General features: G+C 45.4%; 1 protein-coding gene across 4 annotated transcripts in view; it reads right to left on the minus strand.

The window, feature by feature from the left end:
* The window catches only part of ALKBH8 (alkB homolog 8, tRNA methyltransferase), a 56,714-nt gene continuing 34,446 nt past the window's right edge, over positions 1 to 22,268 (minus strand). For 3 of the 4 annotated variants that reach the window (XM_077341575.1, XM_077341577.1, XM_077341576.1), the window contains exons 8-12: positions 18,047 to 18,153; positions 14,347 to 14,498; positions 12,597 to 12,853; positions 2,707 to 2,856; positions 1 to 628 (exon numbers count right to left, since the gene is read on the minus strand). In XM_077341575.1, the coding sequence (XP_077197690.1) occupies positions 116 to 628; positions 2,707 to 2,856; positions 12,597 to 12,853; positions 14,347 to 14,498; positions 18,047 to 18,153 (1,179 nt within the window). In that variant the 3' untranslated portion in view covers positions 1 to 115. The remainder of the gene's footprint in view (positions 629 to 2,706; positions 2,857 to 12,596; positions 12,854 to 14,346; positions 14,499 to 18,046; positions 18,154 to 22,268) is intronic. The other variant, XM_077341578.1, reaches the window with a different exon arrangement.

The following is a 22,268-nucleotide window of genomic DNA, read 5'->3' on the forward strand; positions in this document are numbered from 1 at the left end:
TTAGGTTTAAAAATACACCTTTTTTATTTCAGTTGCCTGCAAAGTATTTTTTTTAATTAAATTTATTTACTTACATTATTTATAGTCCACATGCCTCTCTGGAACTCAAATAATGTTACTGCTTTTCAAGAACTATGCACCAGTTTCCTTGATCATGATAACTCTCTACAACCTTTATGCCGTCCAGGCTTTTGCAGACCTGTTCTAGTTCTCCTTCGCAGAAGACATGGTAGTAACGGTGAAAGACGGGACTTGGTTCACATGAGTTTGCCGAATTCGACGGACGCTGATGCAGTTTGGTCAGCTCTGCCTTTTTCTTGGTGCCATCTTTCAGATGCCAAGGGACCAGCAAGTCCTGGGAGTCAAAGGAAGTTCTGTTGGTATGTACGGGAAGCATGGGGTGGGCTTCCTGCCTTGTGCTGTCACTGGGGTGCACCAACTGTTGGCAACCGCTCTCATCCGGATCGCCATTTGTTTCCTCCATCCTGCTCCTGCTAGCTCTTTTTTCTTTCAGGTACTTGGACCTCTGTTTGTTGTATTCCTGTTCCAGAGCCCAGACATAGATGAGAGCCCTTCCGCCCGGCCTCAATAAACGGACTAACTCACAAAGAGAGGCCATTCTTCTCTCCTAGTAAAGAGAAAAGAAAAAAATGAGCCCATTGCAAAGAAAACCTACACACTCCGTGGCAACAACTTGGTACGATGAAGAAACACTGATGTGTCTCAAAAATATAGTCTTTAAGAGACCGTAAGACTTCAGGCAAGAGCCTCTTGTGGTGCACAGTGGTAAGGCAGCAGACACGCAGTCTGAAAGCTCTGCCCATGAGGCTGGGAGTTCAATCCCAGCAGCCGGCTCAAGGTTGACTCAGCCTTACATCCTTCCGAGGTCGGTAAAATGAGTACCCAGCTTGCTGGGGGGTAAACGGTAATGACTGGGGAAGGCACTGGCAAACCACCTCGTATTGAGTCTGCCAAGAAAACGCCAGAGGGTGTCACCCCAGGGGTCTGACATGACTTGGTGCTTGCACAGGGGATACCTTTACCTTTACATTTACCTTTTTAAGACTTCAGGCAAGATTCTTATTTGAGCATAAACTTTTATGGACTGCAGCAAACTCTGGCAGATGCATGTATTGAGTCCGCACAAGATATATAAACATTCTCACAAGGTTACGAAGCAAGGTTACAGAGCAGGGCCAAAGACCAAGACACTCATGAAGTACAAGGCAAGACATAATTACTTAAAATGTAGATGTAATGAAGAAAAGTACAATCTCCTTTGTTTTGCTAGGCTGGTTCGAAGTTGTAATGGCTGAAGAATCACAAGGCCTTATTAAGCTCCTGGGTGATGATATCAGACTTCTTAATAAAGTCTAATTTGGCGGTTTCATACCTTTTGCAAGAAAATGACGTCTATTAGATCAGCCTCAGTGTCTCCTGGGAAACAAAGGTTCTGCCACGGGTTTCTGAACATTTCAGCAATTCATATAATCGGAATGCCTGTACTACTCTTTGGCATTGTATCTCTACAATGAAATATAATTTGTCTGTTCTGTCATAGCCAACTAATGGCTGAAATGTAAAGCGTGGGATTTCTGCAGTCTAATCCCACACGGTATAGGGAAATGAATTATTTATATTGAATAAATCTGAATGTGTTTCGACGTACCTCATACTAACCCAAATCCCAGCCACTGAAAGCCTGGTTTGTTGTTCAGCAAGGCTCCCGAAACATATGCATCCACAATAACTGGATTAGTTTTCTGCTAGGCATCACAACACTTTCTACCATCTTACCCAACTCCTCTTCTTTTATACTGCAAAGAACTCCAAGTATGCACTCTGCCAATTCCAATTTGTTCATTGTTGCCCCAAAGAAGTTTGACTGGCCTGAATCAGAGCCAGGGCCTTTTCAGTCCTGGCCCCAGGCTGGTGGAACAAGCTGCCAGCAGAGATCTGGGAGCTATTGGAATTATCAACATTCTAAAGGGCCTGTAAAATGGCACTCTTCCGCCAAGTATGCAGTTGAGGGCAAAATAAGCAAAAAGTTTGACTGAGACGGACCCTCTCTCCTCCCTCCACCTCTGGAATCTACTGGCGAGAATGTCAGAAGACTTTATTTTTCTTGTTCTGATCATTACATTTACTGATTTTAATGGTTTTAACTATGAAGAATAAGAAGAGTTGGTTCTTATATGCCGCTTTTCCCTACCCGAAGGAGGCTCAAAGCGGCTTACAGTCACCTTCCCTTTCCTCTCCCCACAACAGACACCCTGTGGGGTGGGTGAGGCTGAGAGAGCCCTGATATTACTGAAGAAGAAGAGTTGGTTCTTATATGCTGCTTTTCCCTACCCGAAGGAGGCTCAAAGCGGCTTACAGTCACCTTCCCTTTCCTCTCCCCACAACAGACACCCTGTGGGGTGGGTGAGGCTGAGAGAGCCCTGATATTCCTGCTCAGTCAGAACAGCTTTATCAGTGCCGTGGAGAGCCCAACCAAGGTCACCCAGCTGGCTGCATGTGGGGGAGCGCAGAATCGAACCCGGCATGCCAGATTAGAAGTCCGCATTCCTAACCACGACACCAAACTGGCTCAATGTGTGTGGACAGGTTTTTATATGTTGTCTGCTCAAGTCTGCCCAAGTCTGCTCGCAGAGTGGGGCAGTCTACAAATTAAATAAATAAAGTAAACTGCAGGCAAGAACTTACTGCTGTTGCAAAATGGTGTATCACAGCAATGGAAATGCAGGCATCGCATGAGCCGCTCCGTATCGGCACAGTGAGGGCATCACCCACAAAAGCCTGAAATCCCTTCTGCCCGCAGATCGCCACAAGGTTTCTGCTACGATCGCAGCCAAGCTGCAAGAGAAAATGAAGAGCAATGCAGAGGAGAAACAATATGCCAATCTATGACAGTTTTGGAGGAATGCTCTTTACAGCAGAGGGCATGAAATCCTACGGACTGAGCTTTCACATGCAGATTCTGAATCTTGACATGACCCGTTTTCTTCTGTTGAGGGGCAATGATCACACCATACTTTGCAGTATTGCTTCAAATAATGATGGGATGTCGGTTTAAAACTACATCCAAATGGAATAATAAAAAGAGATCGCTCAAACAGCCACTGCGGTGTACCAGCTAGCTAGAGCATCCAACTATGTTCTGCAGGACCAGAGTTCAAAGCCCAGCTCAGCTATGAAATCTGCTGGGTGATCTTAGGCCAAACAATTCATTCTCTTGAGCTTAGCCTAACCCACCTCACAGATTTGCTGTGAGTATCAAATGGAGGAAAGAAGCAGTGCATATGTCACCCTAATATCGAGGGAAGGGGAGAGGGATAAAAATGTATTAGATGGATACACAGATCCAGATGGTGGCATTTAAAAACAAAAACCCTTCATCTTGAGATACTTCTCTTGCTTCCATGGTAGATACTGCCGATGTTGCTTTTAAACTGGGAGGTCTTTGTCCGCTACCTACATTCCAACCAATTTTTGTGAGATTATTATACCAACCATCCATTAAAATAAATACGAGCCAGATAATAAGGAATGAAGTTCAGACTGCTGAGTACCTCTTGCTGGCTCTGTTTTTGTGTTTATGGTAGAAGGGAAAGTGCACTAAACTCACTGCAGGGAGATGAGCCAACAAGTCGTTCTGTCTATTCAGTGTTGGTGAGAGGTAGACATTACAGAAAAGAACTGCAGCAATGTTCCTGGTTCCTAAATAATTAAGACATCTCTGTCTCCAGCAGGAAGAAAATGTGATAATCTCTACTGTGGCTACATGGGGGAAAGATGGGGCAGAGTAGTAGCAGTAGTAGTAATGTTGTATGGAACCATGCATGACAGCTAACACTGTAAATGGAATATTGACGTATTTCCTAGAAAAAATTCTAGGGCTAAGAAATTCAGGGAGTACAACATGCACAATGTTCTCCTAGTTTATTTTATAGGGTTGCCGTATTTTGAAAAGCAAAGAAGTATTTCATGGTTTAAGTGGTGATAATTGCCAGAACTAATTCAATTTTTCAGGGCCTGCAAGATGGAGCACTTCCACCAAGCTTTTGGTTGGGGCCAGTGATCCATCAACATCCCAGGGGTCTTTCCTGAGAAACCTCCCACAATGAGTACCACTGCCAGGATACCCTGCAGAAGGTCATTAAAGCACAGGAGAAATTTCTTTTTAGCACAGAAGAGAAATTGCAGTGGCTCAGAAGCTGTTATTCCAGCACCTTCCAGAAGAGACAGATGTTAGAACTCTTGTGGCAATCATTCCCAAAAGCCCCGCCTCCTGTCTAGGGCTCTGAACCAATTGCCTCCTGTTTTAAGAAGTGAGTCATCGGGTAGTACACCTGGGGTTTTATCATATAGAATGATGATGATGATAAGTGTTTTTTCTAAGACCACCTACAGAGATCATGGCAATGAGAACTGAACTGGAGACCTTGTAGATCACAGCTGGTATGTTGTGTGGGTTAAGTGCTTTAAATGCTGTCAAGTTGCTCCCAACTTACAGCGACCCTATGAATTAATGACCTCCAAAGCATCCTATTGTTAACAGGTCTTGCAAACTGAGGGCTGTGACTTCCTTGATGGAGTCCCTCCGTCTCCTGCTGGGCCTTCCACTTTTCCTGCTGCATTCAACTTTTCCTAGCACGACTCTCACTAGCTCCTGTTTTCTCATAATGTGACTAAAGTACAATACTCTCAGTTTGGTCACGTAAGCTTCCAGGGAGAGTCCGGGCTTGATTTGATCTAGAATCCTCTTATTGTACTTACTGGTCTGTTAAACCAGCTGATTTGTTGTAAGTAGTCACAGCTGGGAAAGTGATGGGTTTTGTGACAAAATGCACTTCCCGTTTCTGAGATCGTTGTCTGAAGAACAGAGCAGCCCCTAAGACTGGCGGCTCCCGCTATATTTCAACATCCTGTTGAGGAGCCTGCAAACAGGCTCCTCAATTTGTACGGCATGAGAGAGCCCTTTTTTATTTTAACGTTCAAATATAAGCGATCGCTTGTTCACAGACCAAAAGGCCACTGTCAAATTTAAGAATATGGGGCTACAGAACACACGGCTCCTATAATTAACAAAATAACACACCAGAGCCAACACGGCCTCAAAAATGAACAAGTTCTATTACAAGAGGAAATGGTTATGTCAAAAGCGGCCTGAGGTCCAAACCAGCAATCTCAACAGGGTACGCTCACTGGGCTTCATTAGCAGTCTCTAAGGCCACCTTCTGTGACTAAAAATAACGGCACAGTCATTAAGACACTGGGACACACTCCCCGTTGCTGTAAACAGACCGAATTCCATTGGCTTCAATCACACTCTGTCCCAAGTCTGTACAGTATTAAATTGACTGGGAAGGAGGAATTCAATCAAAAAGACAATACTGAAATGACCTTGAAAGGGGCAACACTGCACTCCGAGGAAAAGTAATGAGCTGCTGCTACAGCTAACCGAGAAGAATAAAGCAAATGACAGCCAGAATATGAAAGTCCTAATTTGCATCTAAATTATATCAAATAATTGTGAAGTCAGGCTTACTTTTACTGTCCGACGTATTAAAGTGAATCCACTGCCCCAAACAAAAAAGATTAGATCTTTGCAGTGGGGGGGAAGAAAGGGCCCTTAGAGCATCAATTACCTGAACTGACACACGGAGGAGGAACTCTAAATGGCACACCAGCGTCTGATTAAATTTGCCTCCGATGTAAATATTATTATGAGCGCTGCTTGTGTGCACGTAACAATGGAACACAGATCATTACTGCAAACGTGTGCTTTAATGCACAGCATTAAGCAGACGTAATGTTCTCACTGGGAATACTAGGGTACTTGAAATATTACTGTAATTAAGTCTTTTGCAGCTTTTTAATATGTTATACAAGTCAAACGTCAAAGTGAGACAGGAGTCATCTCGGCAAACTGTTCCAAAAGGTCAAGATTCAGCCATGAAACGTGTGAAACAAAACAATGAAATCTCTGAGCATGTGCAGACGGCCTTTCCTGACTACACAGTAATCACAGCCAGGGCTGTTCTACACCCAGATTCATATTTGTTTTAGGCCTCACACTAGAGAGGCACAATGCACAGCCACACAACAGCCATTCTGAACTGTGAGAGCCCCTCTCTGGGTCTTTGGTCTGGATCACAACTAACTACCTGAGAGCAGGGGAAGCGTTTTCTGGTAAGGCAGCCATCAGCACCAATGAACAGCAAGGAAGTAAGCGCTTGCAGGAGTTATACACTCACAAAATGGAAATCATTATACCGGGTGAGAGAGATGGCACCAATATTGCTTGGACAGATTCTCACTTCACCCCAGTTTCCCCAACAGCAATGTGTTACATCTGCTGTTTTACTGCTGGATTTACAACAATACCTGTTGCTGGGATAAAAATGGATTCCTTACATCCCTGATCATCCCATCAGAAAGTGAGAGCCCAGACTGACCCCTTCACACACTGGCTGCCAAGCCCTGAAATTGCTACTGCAAACACCCATTTGCTCTATTTCTGGGTCACATCCCTATGCAGCTAACCCCAGCTTCAAACGAAAAACAAAGTGCTGTTTGTTCGTTGGGCACGAAAACTTTTGTTTCTCTGCAGGAGCAATGGTCCTTTTATCTCTGTCTTAAAAGAGGCCTATCTTCTCATATTGCTGAAGAGCTCTGGTGAAGAGTAGTTATTTTGACTCTTACAATATTTTCATGCTACCTGGAGTGTATTGGATTACAAAATTTTGCCGGATGACTAAGAAAGAAGTATAAAAACTGCAGAGGAAGCAAAAGTGACCTTCCTCTAAGGCAGATTCCGGCAACTTATCTAGGACAGCACTTGGTGTGACAGTCACTTCTGCATATCAAATGCAAACTTGGCTGCTCAGAGGATACAACCTCCATAGCAACCAGACGGGAGTAAGTCAAGGAAATGACAAAGGGAGACAACTGATGCATGTGGAGTTGAGCTACAGCAGGGAAGCTAGTGTGATATGGTGAGTTAGGATTTGGAAGACCCAGGTTTGGACTGCCCCACACCACAGAACATGACGATGGGCCATTCTGTTGTATGCTAAACCTGACTCAGACCATTTATGCACTGGAGGTTTCATACTGGGCTGCAGGCTGGAGTTTTAGTGGTTGCAAGTTGCCCCACCTTTTCCTGCACCCACATGGGGGAGCATTTGGCCCGGTGCACCTCATCTGCCCCTGATTTGTGCTCCTACACGGGAGCCAGGGCAGTGAAGTTCCCATTGCGTAAATAGTCTCAGGGAGGCTGCTATGAGAATAAAGGAGAGGAGTGGAGAACAGTATTGAAAGGCATGTTAAGTCTCCATTGCAGAGAAAAGTGGGGTATAAATATCTAAATAGCAAGTTTCCTGGAGAGATGGCATAAAAATATTCTAAACTGTCCTTCAAAGGGCAGAGAGTTCAGTATCCTTCCCAGAGCACCATCATGGCCACATGCAGTTATGAGAAGAAAAGCCATATGGAATGTGACATCCATATAATATCTGTGCATTCTAAAACCACAATGATACAATCTTTTCCAAGACGGAAGAGCCATCTTGAGGTTTTATGAATTCTTCCCCATTTGGTGAAACTGATAGTTGCAAATTCCTGAGAAAGGGAAGTTTTCTGTCATTATCTGGCTCCTGACCTTACCACGAAGGGACAAATTCAGAATACAGCTTTGTTACATAGACATGACCATGAAAAAAACAATTACATGGTAATTTTTCTTTGGGGTTATTGAATTATGTAATGAGTGTTCACAACTGTCAGAACACAAAATTACAAAAAGCAAATTGTAAAGAAAAATAAAATCTTCAAGAGGCTAAAGAGCTAACCATGCGCAGTTCAAAAGAGAGCACAGAATTCAAACATATTCAGAAGGATGGGATGGGATGGGATGGGATGGGATGGGATGGGATGGGATGGGATGGGATGGGATGGGATGGGATGAAAGGAGCGGAAAACCAGTCTTGTGCTTCTCCTTGTTTGACATACCTAGGAACCTGCATTACCTTAGGCCTTAAGAGAAAGACATCCCTTAAGGATTTCTTTGCTGTGGTTTTATCCCCAAATGTGGTCACATTTCAGCCATGGTTAAATTCATTTCCCCTATCAAGTTGGTATTGAAAAACAAAAGATAAAAGGACAGGAATTGTAAGAGAACACAAAATCCCTGGGAATTATCCTCCCACGCTCAGGGGCCAGAGGTAACCAAGAAACCACTGTGGTCATTTAGATTTACCTCAGAATAACTAACTCTACCTGTTGGAATTAGATCATTTAAGTCCATTCAAACTTGATTGATGGAACGTACCAGAAAGCTGATGGAGAGAGAACTACATCTAATTTTGAAACTCAGCTACCAAATGAAATTATGTGGCTCCCCAGAGAAACCTCTCAGCTATAACTAATAGCATGAGAGTCTCGGGGAAGCAAATTAGATTCTGGCAAATGCATACAAACCCAGCAAGGAAGATGACAGCATGCATCCACAGCATGAGAGAAAGAGAAAAATCCCCTTCCTTCACTTGTTCTGAGTCAGACTTTTAACATTTGTTTCACGTAATGTTTTGTTTCACTCTCATACACAATCGCATCACCTTCTGGAAATAAGGAACCATGTCTAAAACCAGAAGTTCATCTCTTTCTGGCAGAGAAGCAAAATCTTATCACATCCTCGGTGGGCTTCCTATTCTTTTATCTGCTGTTGTCACTGTATTAAACAGTCCATCTCCTAAATAGTCTACCTTTTCTATTTTCAAATAAAATAACTCCTTGATTGAAAGGGTATTGAAAGTTAAAGAGAACATATCCTCTTTATCTGATGTACAGCCCATCAAATTCATCATTAATTTCCCTTAATAAGGCTCTCTCCAATTCCCAATTTGGGTTTCAGTATCTACCATTATCACCTGTGTCCTGTTGTAAAAAAAATACATTTTTCTAAAGTGAATTGTGAATAGATGCTGTAGTAGTAGAGAAACATAACAGAAAATTTCACCCATAGTTCACTCATTAACACCAAAAAACACTTTAAAAAACCAAATGTTAATCTCATCTCAAAACAATAATATAATAATGTAGTGTGTTGGCCTCTTTGCCTTGCCATATGTCAGGGGTGGCCAAACTATGACTCTCCAGATGTCCATGGACTGCAATTACCGTGAGCCCCTGCCAGCATGCTTCCCATTGCTCTCTTTTGTATTTTGGAAATCAAACACCTTCCATGTCATACATGAGTTGGCATTTTTCTTCCCGCCACGTACATGTTGATCGAGTAAAATGTTTCTTTGTGGTTATTAGAGTGATTTTCTTCGACTATCGAGGAAGCAGTGGAGGAGGAAAGGGTGGTCAAAGGCTAGAACGTAACCTCCATATGCAAAGGCTGTGCACATCGGAATGTCAGTTGCTTGTGATTCATGGCGGGGGCACCCTCACCCTTTGTGTGATGTTCACTGATTTCTCAAAAACATCTGGTTAGCCACTGTAGAAACTGGAGTACTGAACTAGATGATTGCCAAGGTCATAGTTTGCCTAAGGCACTAAAAACTTTAAGCCAACCCTGGGTGGATCACCATTTCAAGTAAATTTGGACTTGTGGGGCACCATATTGAAAAGGCTGGAATCAACCGGCTTACATAAGTGCCATGCATAGAGGTATGTCATCAATCTTTAACCACTCCTGCGGAGCGGATTAAATAAAAGGGTAAGGGCTGCTCTTTAGAAGGCCAGATCCTGAAGATGAAACTCAACTACTTTGGCCACCTCATGAGAAGGAAGGACTCCCTGGAGAAGAGCCTAATGCTGGGAGCGATCGAGGGCAAAAGAAGAAGGGGACGACAGAGAATGAGGTGGCTGGATGGAGTCACTGAAGCAGTAGATGCAAACTTAAATGGACTCCGGGGAATGGTGGAGGACAGGAAGGCCTGGAGGATCATTGCCCATGGGGTCGCGATGGGTCGGACACGACTTCGCACATAACAACAACAAAGGGCTGTTGGGGAGGAGTTAGGGCGGGCCCTGTCCGGGATAAAATCTCAGAAGGCCTGATTGGGCCCTCCGAGTGTCCATCCAGGGCTGAGCCGCCTCAATGGCTGCTTGCCCCGGCCTCGCCTGGCCCGGCCGACAACTCCCCGCACAGACAAACCTGCCAGCCCGTGCGGTGAGAGCTCCGACCTGGCTTATCCTCCCCTCCCAGGGTCCCTTCCCGCTGGCCAGGGCTCCTGGCCCCGCCAGAACGCCCCGAGACGCTACCGGGTGGGTGGGGGCCACAGTGGCCTTCTCCGGGAGGGAGCCTGCTGGGGGGGGGCACCAGCCTTCTTCCGGCTCTGGGAGCAGCCTCACCGTGTTGCAGACGCGGTGCGGCTGCTCCTGCAGCCGGCAGAAGGCTGAGGGAGCTTGCCGGGGGGGGGGGGGGCAGCGGCCTTCTGCCAGCCGCAGGAGCAGCCCCGCCGCGTCGCAGGCATGCCGGGGCTTCTTCTACGGCCGGCAGAAGGCTGAGGGAGCTTGCCGGGGGGGGGGCAGCGGCCTTCTGCCAGCCACAGGAGCAGCCCCACCGCGTCGCAGGCGTGCCGGGGCTTCTTCTACGGCTGGCAGAAGGCAGAGGGAGCTTGCTGGGGGGGGGGGCAGCGGCCGTTTGCCGGCCGCAGGAGCAGCCCCGCCTAGCTTACCCCGCCTAACTATCCTAGCTTATCTTGATTACTGGCAAACAACATTCCCTGTACTATTGCAGAGAACCAGCAGCATTCCCCCACTCCATATGCCTGCGTATTGTATAAACCTGAGAATCTTTCAAACTGAAAGGTTTATTATTATTATCATTGTAATTGGCAGGCACGTTTATCTCTGCTGTTTCTATTCACTTATAAAATACATGTAGCTGTTAAATACCCTGCCTGGAATTATAATGCATCTGCTTCCAGCAATTTATTTTAAACCAGAAGGAATCTACTGATTTATAAGTAGGCATGTTTATCCCTGAATGCTGTAGCTTGAAATAATTATTAGTTCATTGGGGATGTTAACTACATTGCAGACTTCAATGCTTGAATGAGAGTTCGCCAGAGAGAATAATCGTAGAATCTTAATAAGGACAGATGGCTGCCAATGGGAGGGAGAAAAAGTGAACAAATATATGTCTCCCTTGCCCTTCCAGAAGTATGTCAGACCATTTAGCATTGGCAGTGTAGCTTATTCTTTTGGTAAGGCTAAGAGTGTGCATCAGAGTTTCCCCAGTGTGATCCAGTAAAGCTTTCCTAAAAGACAGCATCTTTTCTTGCAGTGCAGAAACAGAGTTGGGAGCTGAGTGTGTTCAATTCATAAAGGAAACAGTGAGACCAACAGACCTCTGTAAGTCCTATGAACATGACCCAGAATCCTTTGCAATTCCATGCAGATGTTCAAGGATTTCTCAATAAATAAGAAAAGTTGGTTCTTATATGCTGCTTTTCTCTACCCGAAGGAGGCTCAAAGCGGCTTACATTTGCCTTCCTTTTCCTATCCCCACAACAGACTCCCTGGGAGGGAGGTGAGGCTGAGAGAGCCCTGATATTACTGAAGAAGAAGTGCTGGTTCTTATATGCCGCTTGGGTATGGATATGATGTTCATAGCCCTGCCTCAGCATAACAAAAGAAGAAGATGATTTGGTTCTTATATGCCGCTTTTATCTGCCCAAAGGAGGCTCAAAGCAGCTTACAGTCGCCTTCCCTTTCCTCTCCCCACAACAGACACCCTGTGAGGTGGGTGAGGCTGAGAGAGCCCTGATATTACTGCTCAGTCAGAACAGCTTTATCAGTGCTGTGGCCAGCCCAAGGTCACCCAGCTGGTTGCATGTGGGGGAGCGCGGAATCAAACTCACCAGATTCGAAGTCCACACTCCTAAACACTACACCAAGCTTCCAATATGGAAGGTGGGGGGACACCTAGAAGTAATTTTACACATTCACAGGTGACCGAACAATGCTTGGCCTAGCTTTCTGCCAATGTATTAATTTAAAAACTCATTGGGGGGGGGGTACGTTGATTTGGGTACTTTTCTGACAAATCAAAGCCAAATTGCTGACTCCAATAGTTTAAACCGGACGAACAAGCTGTATCCACATAATGATTTGGCAGTTCGGCTGTAATTTGGGCATCTTAAACTTTAAAGGGAAGCGTGGGTGGGGGGAGGGTGCACAAAGCTGATCCCAATGGTCAACCTGTTCAAATAAGGGTAGATTTAAAAAAAATTAAAACCCTTTTTCTTTCACGGGTGGGGGATAGGGCTCTCCCCATGCCATGGTACCATTGAAGGGCCTTTGTGGTCGTACCATATGTTACCTCGGTACCGTGGTTGAGAAGAGAAACCTTGCCTTAGAACACGGGTAGTCAAACTGCGGCCCTCCAGATGCCCATGGACTACAATTCCCAGGAGCCCCTGCCAGCATTCGCTGGCAGGGGCTCCTGGGAATTGTAGTCCATGGACATCTTGCGGGCCGCAGTTTGACTACCCCTGCCTTAGAATATTGAGCTTCTTGCAAAAATTATTCCCTATAAAGGAAAGGGGGGGAAAAGTGCTCTCAGCACAGTGCCTTACCATATATAACTCCTTGCTGACTCCCAAATACTTTCCATTCCCACAGCCAACATCGGCCACCACAGCTCCACACGGTAGCCCCCTAAGGAATTCAACCACTCGTGGCCAAGGACTGTGTCTGGTGTTGCTGAAGTGCCCGGCAATTTCCTCATATACCTCGTGGACGAATTTTTCCTCTAGCTTCGAGGCTTCACTATCGCTGACAGGGAATGAAGGCACTGTATCTTTACCCTGACTGTCACAGACAGAAGGGTAAGCTAGAGGGAAAAAAAGATATATTAAGGTATAGCACCTTTTAAACCAGAACAGCTGTGAGGTTTTTTTTCTGGTACGAAGGCAAACGACGGAGGCTGAAAACAGCACTTCACATTTTGAATTTTAAAAGGCAAACTAATAGTGAAAATATCAGCCTTTCATATCCCTGAAAAGATGTTCCTCTCCCACAATCTTAAGTCTTATCGCCAGTTCAAATGGGAGCACCACAGGAGGATCCAGGCAGTGCTATGGACATATACTGGGTATGGCTTCCTTCTCTTCCACAGCAACTGTGCGGTAGGATTAAGACAGTGACAAGTAGAGTTCCATTTACACAGGGGAGTTTTTTTAGCTTCTCCCTTTCCACCACCATTCCCAAGAGGTACAGGAAGCTACCAACAGAATGTGAAATCAATGAGTTGAGCTTGAAAAGACAGTATCGCAGCAAGTGCCCTTGTTAAAATGGCCAGATTTTCAATGATTAGCGACACATTTTACTGATTAAATTACTTCATCATCTTTAATCATCTTATGAGCTCCAGTACAGGCCATAAAAGGGCCTCTTGTGGCGCAGAGTGGGAAGGCAGCCGTCTGAAAGCTTTGCCCATGAGGCTGGGAGTTCGATCCCAGCAGCCGGCTCAAGGTTGACTCAGCCTTCCATCCTTCCGAGGTTGGTAAAATGAGTACCCAGCTTGCTGGGGGGTAAACAGTAATGACTGGGGAAGGCACTGGCAAACCACCCCGTATTGAGTCTGCCATGAAAACGCTAGAGGGCGTCACCCCAAGGGTCAGACATGACTCGGTGCTTGCACAGGGGATACCTTTACCTTTTACAGGCCATAAATTGGTACAAGCAGGGACAAAGGCACCAAGAAATTCATATTTTACAAACTGGAAGTACATCCCTTTCTGTTCACTCCAAAGCAAATGCTTACCCACCCCCTTTTATCAGCACTAGGCATCAGTTTATGCACCAGTACTAACTATAGTTCATGCAAACTATTAAGGTAATGGATGGGGTATGGATATTTCAAATACACAAATAGGTTCCCTTGAAGGAATGATCCACAAATCTACCACATAATGGCTTCAAATTCTGGTTTGTAATGGCACCATGGTCACAATGAACCATGGTTAGCACAGGCACATATACAGTTCTTAACCATGGTTTATGCTAAGAAGGGAAGAAAGGATAATTTTTAATCAAAGGGGGAAGCAGGAAGGGAAAGGGAACACCATATCCTGAGGCTATCTTCTAATTTGTAAACCATGGTTTGCTGGAAAGCAGCTCATAACTCTACAGCTGTTCTATGGGTGGACAGGTAATTGAGAGTTCCTTTATTGTGCAGGGGGTTGGACTAAATGGCCCTGGAGGTCCCTTCCAAGTCTATGATTCTATGAAATCCAAAAGTGATCCCTGCTGAAAACCTCAATGCTTCTTCACATGATTCACATTAGACTAAATTTGGGTTATGCCAAAGATCCAAAAACTTACCACAATTGCAAGGACTTCTCCTCACTTTTCTGAATGTAAAAGATGTCCTTTTCCCTCTTTTGTTTAAGGTTAAATCTCCAATGTCTGCAGAAACAGGTCCTGCTTTCCAGCCTTCCGATGCTTGAACAATATCAAACTTCCTTGGGGTGATGCTTAAACATAAAATGATTAGGTTTTAGGTGGAGTTCTTGCATTTGCTTACAAAGCTGATTGGAATTCAGTCATACTTAGGGCGATGGCTGTGGCCCCGTGGATGAGCATCTGCTTTACGTGCAAAAGGACCCTGGTTCAAACCCTGGCATCACCAATTACAGGCCTTCACATGGCCATTGCTGAAGAAGGCCCCTCCCTACTTGAGATCATGGTGTCAGTCAGAGTAGACAATACTGAGCAAGATGGACCAAAAATTAAATAATTCCCCACTGTCATCTATGAGATGGTGGAAACAGAGATTTTACCCCTGTGCTCAGAGATCATTCTTTAGCATGGACCATAATGATACAACCCATTAGCCCAGAGCTGTTCATATGAACAGATGTGGATTGTGCCCTGTACAATTCAGATTGGGGTGTTAGAGCCATTATATTATAGCTTCACCAAGTGATTTTTTACAGACCAAATTCTATATGTGAAGTGTGTACATACACATTTTCTCAAGTTTGCGCATACAAGAAACATAGAATCATAGAATCATAGAGTTGGAAGGGGCCATACAGGCCATCTAGTCCAACCCCCTGCTCAACGCAGGATCAGCCCTAAGCATCCTAAAACAACCAAGAAAAGTGTGTATCCAACCTTTGCTTGAAGACTGCCAGTGAGGGGGAGCTCACCACCTCCTTAGGCAGCTTATTCCACTGCTGAACAACTCTGACTGTGAAAATTTTTTTCCTGATATCTAGCCTATATCGTTGTACTTGAAGTTTAAACCCATTACTGCACGTCCTCTCCTCTGCAGCCAACGGAAACAGCATCCTGCCCTCCTCCAAGTGACAACCTAAAGAGGACTATCATGTCCCCTCTCAACCTCCTTTTCTCCAGGCTGAACATTCCCAAGTTCCTCAACCTATCTTCATAGGGCTTGGTCCCTTGGCCCCAGATCATCTTCGTCGCTCTCCTCTGTACCCTTTCAATTTTATCTACGTCCTTCTTGAAAGTAGATAACATGCTGTGCAGTGGCTGAGAATAGCCCACAGAAGAAAAATAAATACTTCTGACTTGGGAACTGTGCTGTGGTTAGAGGTATGGAGTTCAAAACCTGGGATCAAACCCCTGCTCAGATTGTGAAGCGCCACTTAGAGTCTCTCAACATAACTTCTCTCCCAGGGCGACTGTAAGGGAGGCAACAGATATACTCAATTCACGTATATCATCACCCTTCTTGGAAGGAAGGGTGGGACATGAATGTCACAAATGAATGAACAATTCCACCAAAAAACCAGATCTTTCACCCTAAAAATGACAAAAAGAAAGGAAGCCATGAAATTTTAAAAGGCAATGAAGAGAGAGTAGAGACAGAGAGGAGTAGAAACCCATTTCTCCAGGCAGTCTTATCCAATTTTTTAATAGTAGAGTGCAGAGTCATTGAGATTCCTCAGGGAAATCCTGCAGAATTTCAAGTAGACTCATATGGAACCTTCTTAAAAAGTGATCAATGACATTAATACAGAATTGGCCTCAGGAAGAAAAAATAATGGGTTCTGATGCAGAGGCTGCACTGAAATTCTTCCAGAACTGCCAGCTTCAAAGATCAGTAGGAGTGTGTGCATGGAAGGGACTGAGACATTTCAGCATAGATCTATTGGACCCCCCCCCCAAAAAAAAAATTGATATTTCAAAAGAATCCCAGATCCCAATAGCAGTGTGCTAGTCAGATCTAGGATTTTCAGAAATCCTGATTTTTTTTTCGAGTCCAGTAGACCAGAGGAAAAAAATGCCAATTGTAATAATACCACTCCTGGCAAATAGATGGGGAAGAAATGGAGATAGTGACATATTTTATTTTCCTGGGCTCCAAGATCACTGCAGATGGGGACTGCAGCAAAGAAATTAAAAGACGCTTGCTCCTGGGGAGGAAAGCTATGGCAAATCTAGACAGCATCCTAAAAAGCAGAGACATCACTCTGCCAACAAAAGTGCGTTTAGTCAAGGCTTTGGTATTCCCAGTTGCAATGTATGGCTGCGAAAGTTGGACCATAAGGAAGGCCGAGCGTCTAAGAATTTAGGCTTTTGAACTCTGGTGCTGGAGAAGACTCTTGCGAGTCCCTTGGACTGCAAGGCGAACAAACCGGTCAGTCCTAGAGGAGATCAGCCCTGCCTGCTCCTTAGAAGGCCAGATCCTGAAGATGAAACTGAAATACTTTGGCCACCTCATGAGAAGGAAGGACTCCCTGGAGAAGAGCCTAATGCTGAGAGCGATTGAGGGCAAAAGAAGAAGGGGACGACAGAGAATGAGGTGGCTGGATGGAGTCACTGAAGCAGTAGGTGCAAAATTAAATGGACTCCGGGGAATGGTAGAGGACAGGAAGGCCTGGAGGATCATTGTCCATGGGGTCGCGATGGTTCGGACACGACTTCGCACCTAACAACAACAACAAATCATACCACAGAAGAAGCTGGCCCCCAAAAATGCATGCCCAGATTTATGTCCTCACCACATGCAGACCTGGCTGGGAGTTTTCAGCTCCCACCACCCCAGCTAAACCTGGGCTGGCTCCAGCTGAGGGGGTGAGGCTCCTGCTGCCCCTGCTGATTTTCAGTATAGCTGAAAAACCCAAGTAAAAGCCAGAAAAATTGGCTTTTATTCAGGCTTGGGTGTATCAACAGTCATTCAAATTCTTGGATCTGTATTCGGCTCGGTTTATGCCAAATGTATACACCTAATCATCAGCACTTGACTCCCAGGAAGACAAACAGTCAGTCAGTTATTGACTTTTTTGCTTGCAAGCTAAAATTCAGACCTCTCAGAATATACTGAATAATATTATGAAGCCTAAACATGCACGCCTATGGCACTCCTGTCCGCTTCCCTCCCTCAGTGGCAAGATTTTTCTTTCCCTCTTTTGAGATTGGGCTGCCCTAGTTATCAGTTTTCTTTGTACATTTTTCTGCATGCTGATTGTCCTTGCCAACTGCCCCCAGTTTTCCTGTCTGAGTTAAACTGCTCTCAGTCAAGACTGAATTCCAAATGAATTCTCCTTCACAGCATTCAGCTGTAAAATCTCTCTGTTCAGCTGATACTATTTAATAAGATTACTTGCAGCAGACTGTCACTGTTATGAATTAACCCTTCATAGTCTTTTAGCTGTCTGTACAGCACTTCTAAGCTTTTGAAAGTGACCTTTTCCATCTCTGTAAGATATAATTAGTTTTCAAAGTTTATATTTGCAAGTCCAAGCTGACCTATTCTCTACTCTGCTATGGAAGTTCACTGGGTGGCCTTGGACCTCTAACTCTCTCTCAGTCTAACCAACCTCATGCGGCTGTTGCTGTGAAGGTTATTTGGAGGAGGGATGAATAATACTGTAAGTCACTTTGGGTCCCCACAGGAGAAAACAATAGGGTACAGATATCTAAATAAGGGTAAACCAGAAACACACTCACTGGTTTTGCCTAACAAAAAATGGAGGAAAATAGTTATCATTCTGGTGTTTCAATGGTTTTAGGTATGCAATATAATTAATAGGTGAACTTCAATACCTACCCATGGGTCCAAAGGTACCTGGACTCTCCACTCATCACAAGTAAACTACGTTGAGGCAGCATCGCTGCAGCTGCCTGTCCATCTGGATGCTTAAAGTCCATCACAATCTGCAAATACAGGATAGAATAAGTCAGCATTCCTTGTAATTAGCCATTAGATATGTGCATTTGGCTAATGCAAGCCACAAAAATATCCAAAAAATACCCTTTCGATGCCTAGTTTGGAGAAGGCATTTAAATAGCTTGCAAAGTGAAAAGGATGGGTGAATGGGAGCTCATAGAACTGGACTCTCTGGTCCAATCTTTTTCAGACAGAGTCTTTGGTACCTGTCTTTGGTACCTATAATTCTACATTATAGCCTATGGGAACCATTCACTACAATGATCCTCATGGGCTATAATGGAGCCAAAATACCCAATCCAAATAATACTGGGGTTTTGTTTCACATCTCCCACTGCCGGGTACTTTTAACTAGAAACACCATGGATCCAACCAGGGACATTCTGCATGCAAAACAGGTGCTCTACCACATATGGCTAATAAGGATGTGAAAGATCTCAGCCTGAGACCCAGTAGAGTCACCGCAAGTCAGAGTACACAACACTGATTCTTGGTAACCCAATAAGTCTGTTCAGAGATGCAACTAACAGTCAAAGAAAGAAGTAAAAAAAAGAAGATATGGTGAGAGACAAGTCAAAATAAGAGGCTCCCCAGAATTTAGGGGTGCTGTGCTGTCATCACATGATTAGGCAACTAATAATCAAGAATTAAGAGCCTCTTGTGGCGCAGAGTGGTAAGGCAGCCGCCTGAAAGCTTTGCTCATGAGGTTGGGAGTTCGATCCCAGCAGCCGGCTCAAGGTTGACTCAGCCTTCCATCCTTCCGAGGTCGGTAAAATGAGTACCCAGCTTGCTGCTGGGGGGTAAACGGTCATGACTGGGGAAGGCACTGGCAAACCACCCCGTATTGAGTCTGCCATGAAAACGCTAGAGGGCGTCACCCCAAGGGTCAGACATGACTCGGTGCTTGCACAGGAGATACCTTTACCTTTACCTTTAATCAAGAATTGCAGACGGACATCAGATGGGATCTTGAGGAACTGACTGCACAAAACATACATTAAAGGGTACTGCTACACATGCATAAGGTCTTTATTGTTTGCACCACTCTACCCCCCCCCCCAAAAAAAAAACAGTGTTTCACTTTACTGAGATGCAATGTTTAGTTAGCTGCAATTCAGCCTCAAAAGCTAAGTAACAATCCACCAGGAAAACCTGTGTCCCACTAGCAGAGTGGAGAAGACAACAGGGTAAGTTTGCCAACCTTAAGGGGGGGCCTGGGGATAACCCAGAATTCCACTTGGCTACTGTGGAGGACAAACTATGGCATTATTCCTCACAGAGGTCCCTTCCCTCCCCAAATCTCATGTTTCCAAGGCTCCCTACCATCGCAAAAACTCCAGGAATTTCTGAAGTCAGAGCTGGGTGCCCTGCCCCAGGGTATATACCACAAAAGCATGACAAACCCAGCTTTAGGGGGACGATTAAGGTGTAATGCCAGATACTTATGGGCCATGGCAGGAAGTTGCTGATGAACCAGCTATGAGAAGGAACTACTCTGATCTCTGCCATGCAATAGATTCCATGCTGCTTGCGGTGGGCATTCCCAATGAAGAAATGCAATACTTTATGTCAGTGGTCCGCAACCTTTGTCAGGCTGCGGACTGCTGCACCGGGGTGCTGGAAGAGGGCGACCCGGGGCCCCGTGCGTGCGCGGCAGCCCCGGCGCATGCGCGGACTTGCAGCGCGTGTGTGTTTGCGCCCCCGCTGGACGCAAACGCGCATGAGCGGCAAGTCTGCGCGTGCGCGTTTGCGCCGGTGGCCGCCGCTCCCTCTCCCCGCCCCTCCAGGGCGCAAGGAAATAGGCTGCTGAAGCGGCCAATTAGCTTGCGGCCCGGCAAGCTTCTCTTCCCGCCCCCTCCCAAAGCAAGAAGCTTGCCGGGCCGCAAGCTGATCGGCCGCTTCGGCGGCCGATTTGCTCGCAGCCTGGCGAGCTTCTCGCTGTGGGGGGGGGGCGGGAAGAGGGAGCCGCGGCCCAGCGCCGAGGCCTTTGCGGCCCGGCACCGGGCTGCAGCCCGGGGGTTGGGGACCACTGCTTTATGTGATATTAAAGCAACAGGGATGTGAAAGATCATTTTGTGATATTTAAATGAATTTAAATGAATATTTTATGTGATATTTAAATGAATTAAATTAATAAATATTATGTTCAAACCAGTGTTCCAGTTTCAGAGTGACTGCATGTTAAATATTTAGAGGTCCAAATCCAAGGAGCTACTCTGTGGGAAGAAACTTTCATAGAATCATAGAATCATAGAATCATAGAGTTGGAAGGGGCCATACAGGCCATCTAGTCCAACCCCCTGCTCAACGCAGGATTAGCCCTAAGCATCCTAAAGCATCCAAGAAAAGTGTGCATCCAACCTTTGCTTGAAGACTTCCAGTGAGGGGGCGCTCACCACCTCCTTAGGCAGCCTATTCCACTGCTGAACTACTCTGACTGTGAAAAACTTTTTCCTGATATCTAGCCTATATCGTTGTACTTGAAGTTTAAACCCATTACTGCGTGTCCTTTCCTCTGCAGCCAGCAGAAACAGCATCCTGCCCTCCTCCAAGTGACAACCTTTCAAATACTTAAAGAGGGCTATCATGTCCCCTCTCAACCTCCTTTTCTCCAGGCTGAACATTCCCAAGTCCCTCAACCTATCTTCATAGGGCTTGGTCCCTTGGCCCCAGATCATCTTCGTCGCTCTCCTCTGTACCCTTTCAATTTTATCGATGTCCTTCTTGAAGTGAGGCCTCCAGAACTGCACACAGTACTCCAGGTGTGGTCTGACCAGTGCCGTATACAATGGGACTATGACATCTTGTGATTTTGATGTGATGCCTCTGTTGATACAACCCAAAATGGCATTTGCCTTTTTTACCGCTGCATCACACTGCCTGCTCATGTTTAGTTTACAATCCACAAGTACCCCAAGGTCTCGTTCACACACAGTGCTACCTAGAAGCGTATCCCCCATCCAGTAGGCATGCTTTTCATTTTTCTGACCCAGATGCAGAACTTTACACTTATCTTTATTAAATTGCATCTTGTTCTCATTTGCCCATTTTTCCATTGTGTTCAGATCTCGTTGAACTCTGTCTCTATCTTCCGGAGTATTTGCCAGTCCTCCCAATTTGGTGTCATCTGCAAACTTGATGAGTAGTCCCTCCACCCCCTCATCTAGATCATTAATAAATATGTTAAAAAGTACCGGGCCGAGCACCGAGCCCTGAGGTACCCCGCTACTCACCTCTCTCCAGTCTGATGAAACACCATTGACAACAACTCTTTGAGTGCGGTTCTCTAACCAATTCCCTATCCACCTAACTATCTGAAAATCCAGATTGCAGTCCTTCAACTTATCCATCAGAACATCATGGGGAACCTTGTCAAAAGCTTTACTAAAATCCAAGTAAATGACATCAACCGAATTTCCTCGATCCAGCAAACCTGTTACTTGGTCAAAAAAGGAAACTAGGTTGGTCTGGCAGGACCTGTTGGAGACAAATCCATGCTGACTTCCTTGGATCACCAAATTATCCACCAGATGTTTGCAGATCACTCCCTTTAATATCTGTTCCATTATCTTCCCCACAACGGAGGTCAGACTCACTGGTCTGTAGTTTCCCGGGTCATCCTTCCTCCCTTTTTTGAAGATCGGAATAACGTTTGCTCTTTTCCAGTCCTCCGGGACATCTCCAGTCCTTAAAGAGGTTCCGAAGATGATGGACAAGGGCTGTGCAAGTTCTCTGGAAAGTTCTTTGAGTACTCTCGGGTGCATTTCATCTGGACCAGGGGATTTGAACTCATCCAGTGCAGCTAAATGCCTCTCGACAACCTCTCTATCCATGTTAACCTGCCACCCAGACACTATCCTTTGGCTACAGCCATCTCTAGATGTGCCTAAACACTTTGACCTGTGGGAAAAAACAGATGTAAAATAGGCACTAAGCCTTTCTGCTTTCTCTGCATCTTTCGTTAGAGTTTGTCCATCCGCACCCAACAGCGGGCCTATTGCCTCCTTTACTTTACGTTTGCTCCTCACGTAACTGAAAAATCTTTTCTTGTTACAGTGGGCTTCCCTGGCCAATCTTAGCTCACTCTCAGCTTTGGCCTTTC

Source organism: Paroedura picta, chromosome 6, assembly GCF_049243985.1.
Source record: "Paroedura picta isolate Pp20150507F chromosome 6, Ppicta_v3.0, whole genome shotgun sequence".
NCBI lineage: Eukaryota > Metazoa > Chordata > Lepidosauria > Squamata > Gekkonidae > Paroedura > Paroedura picta.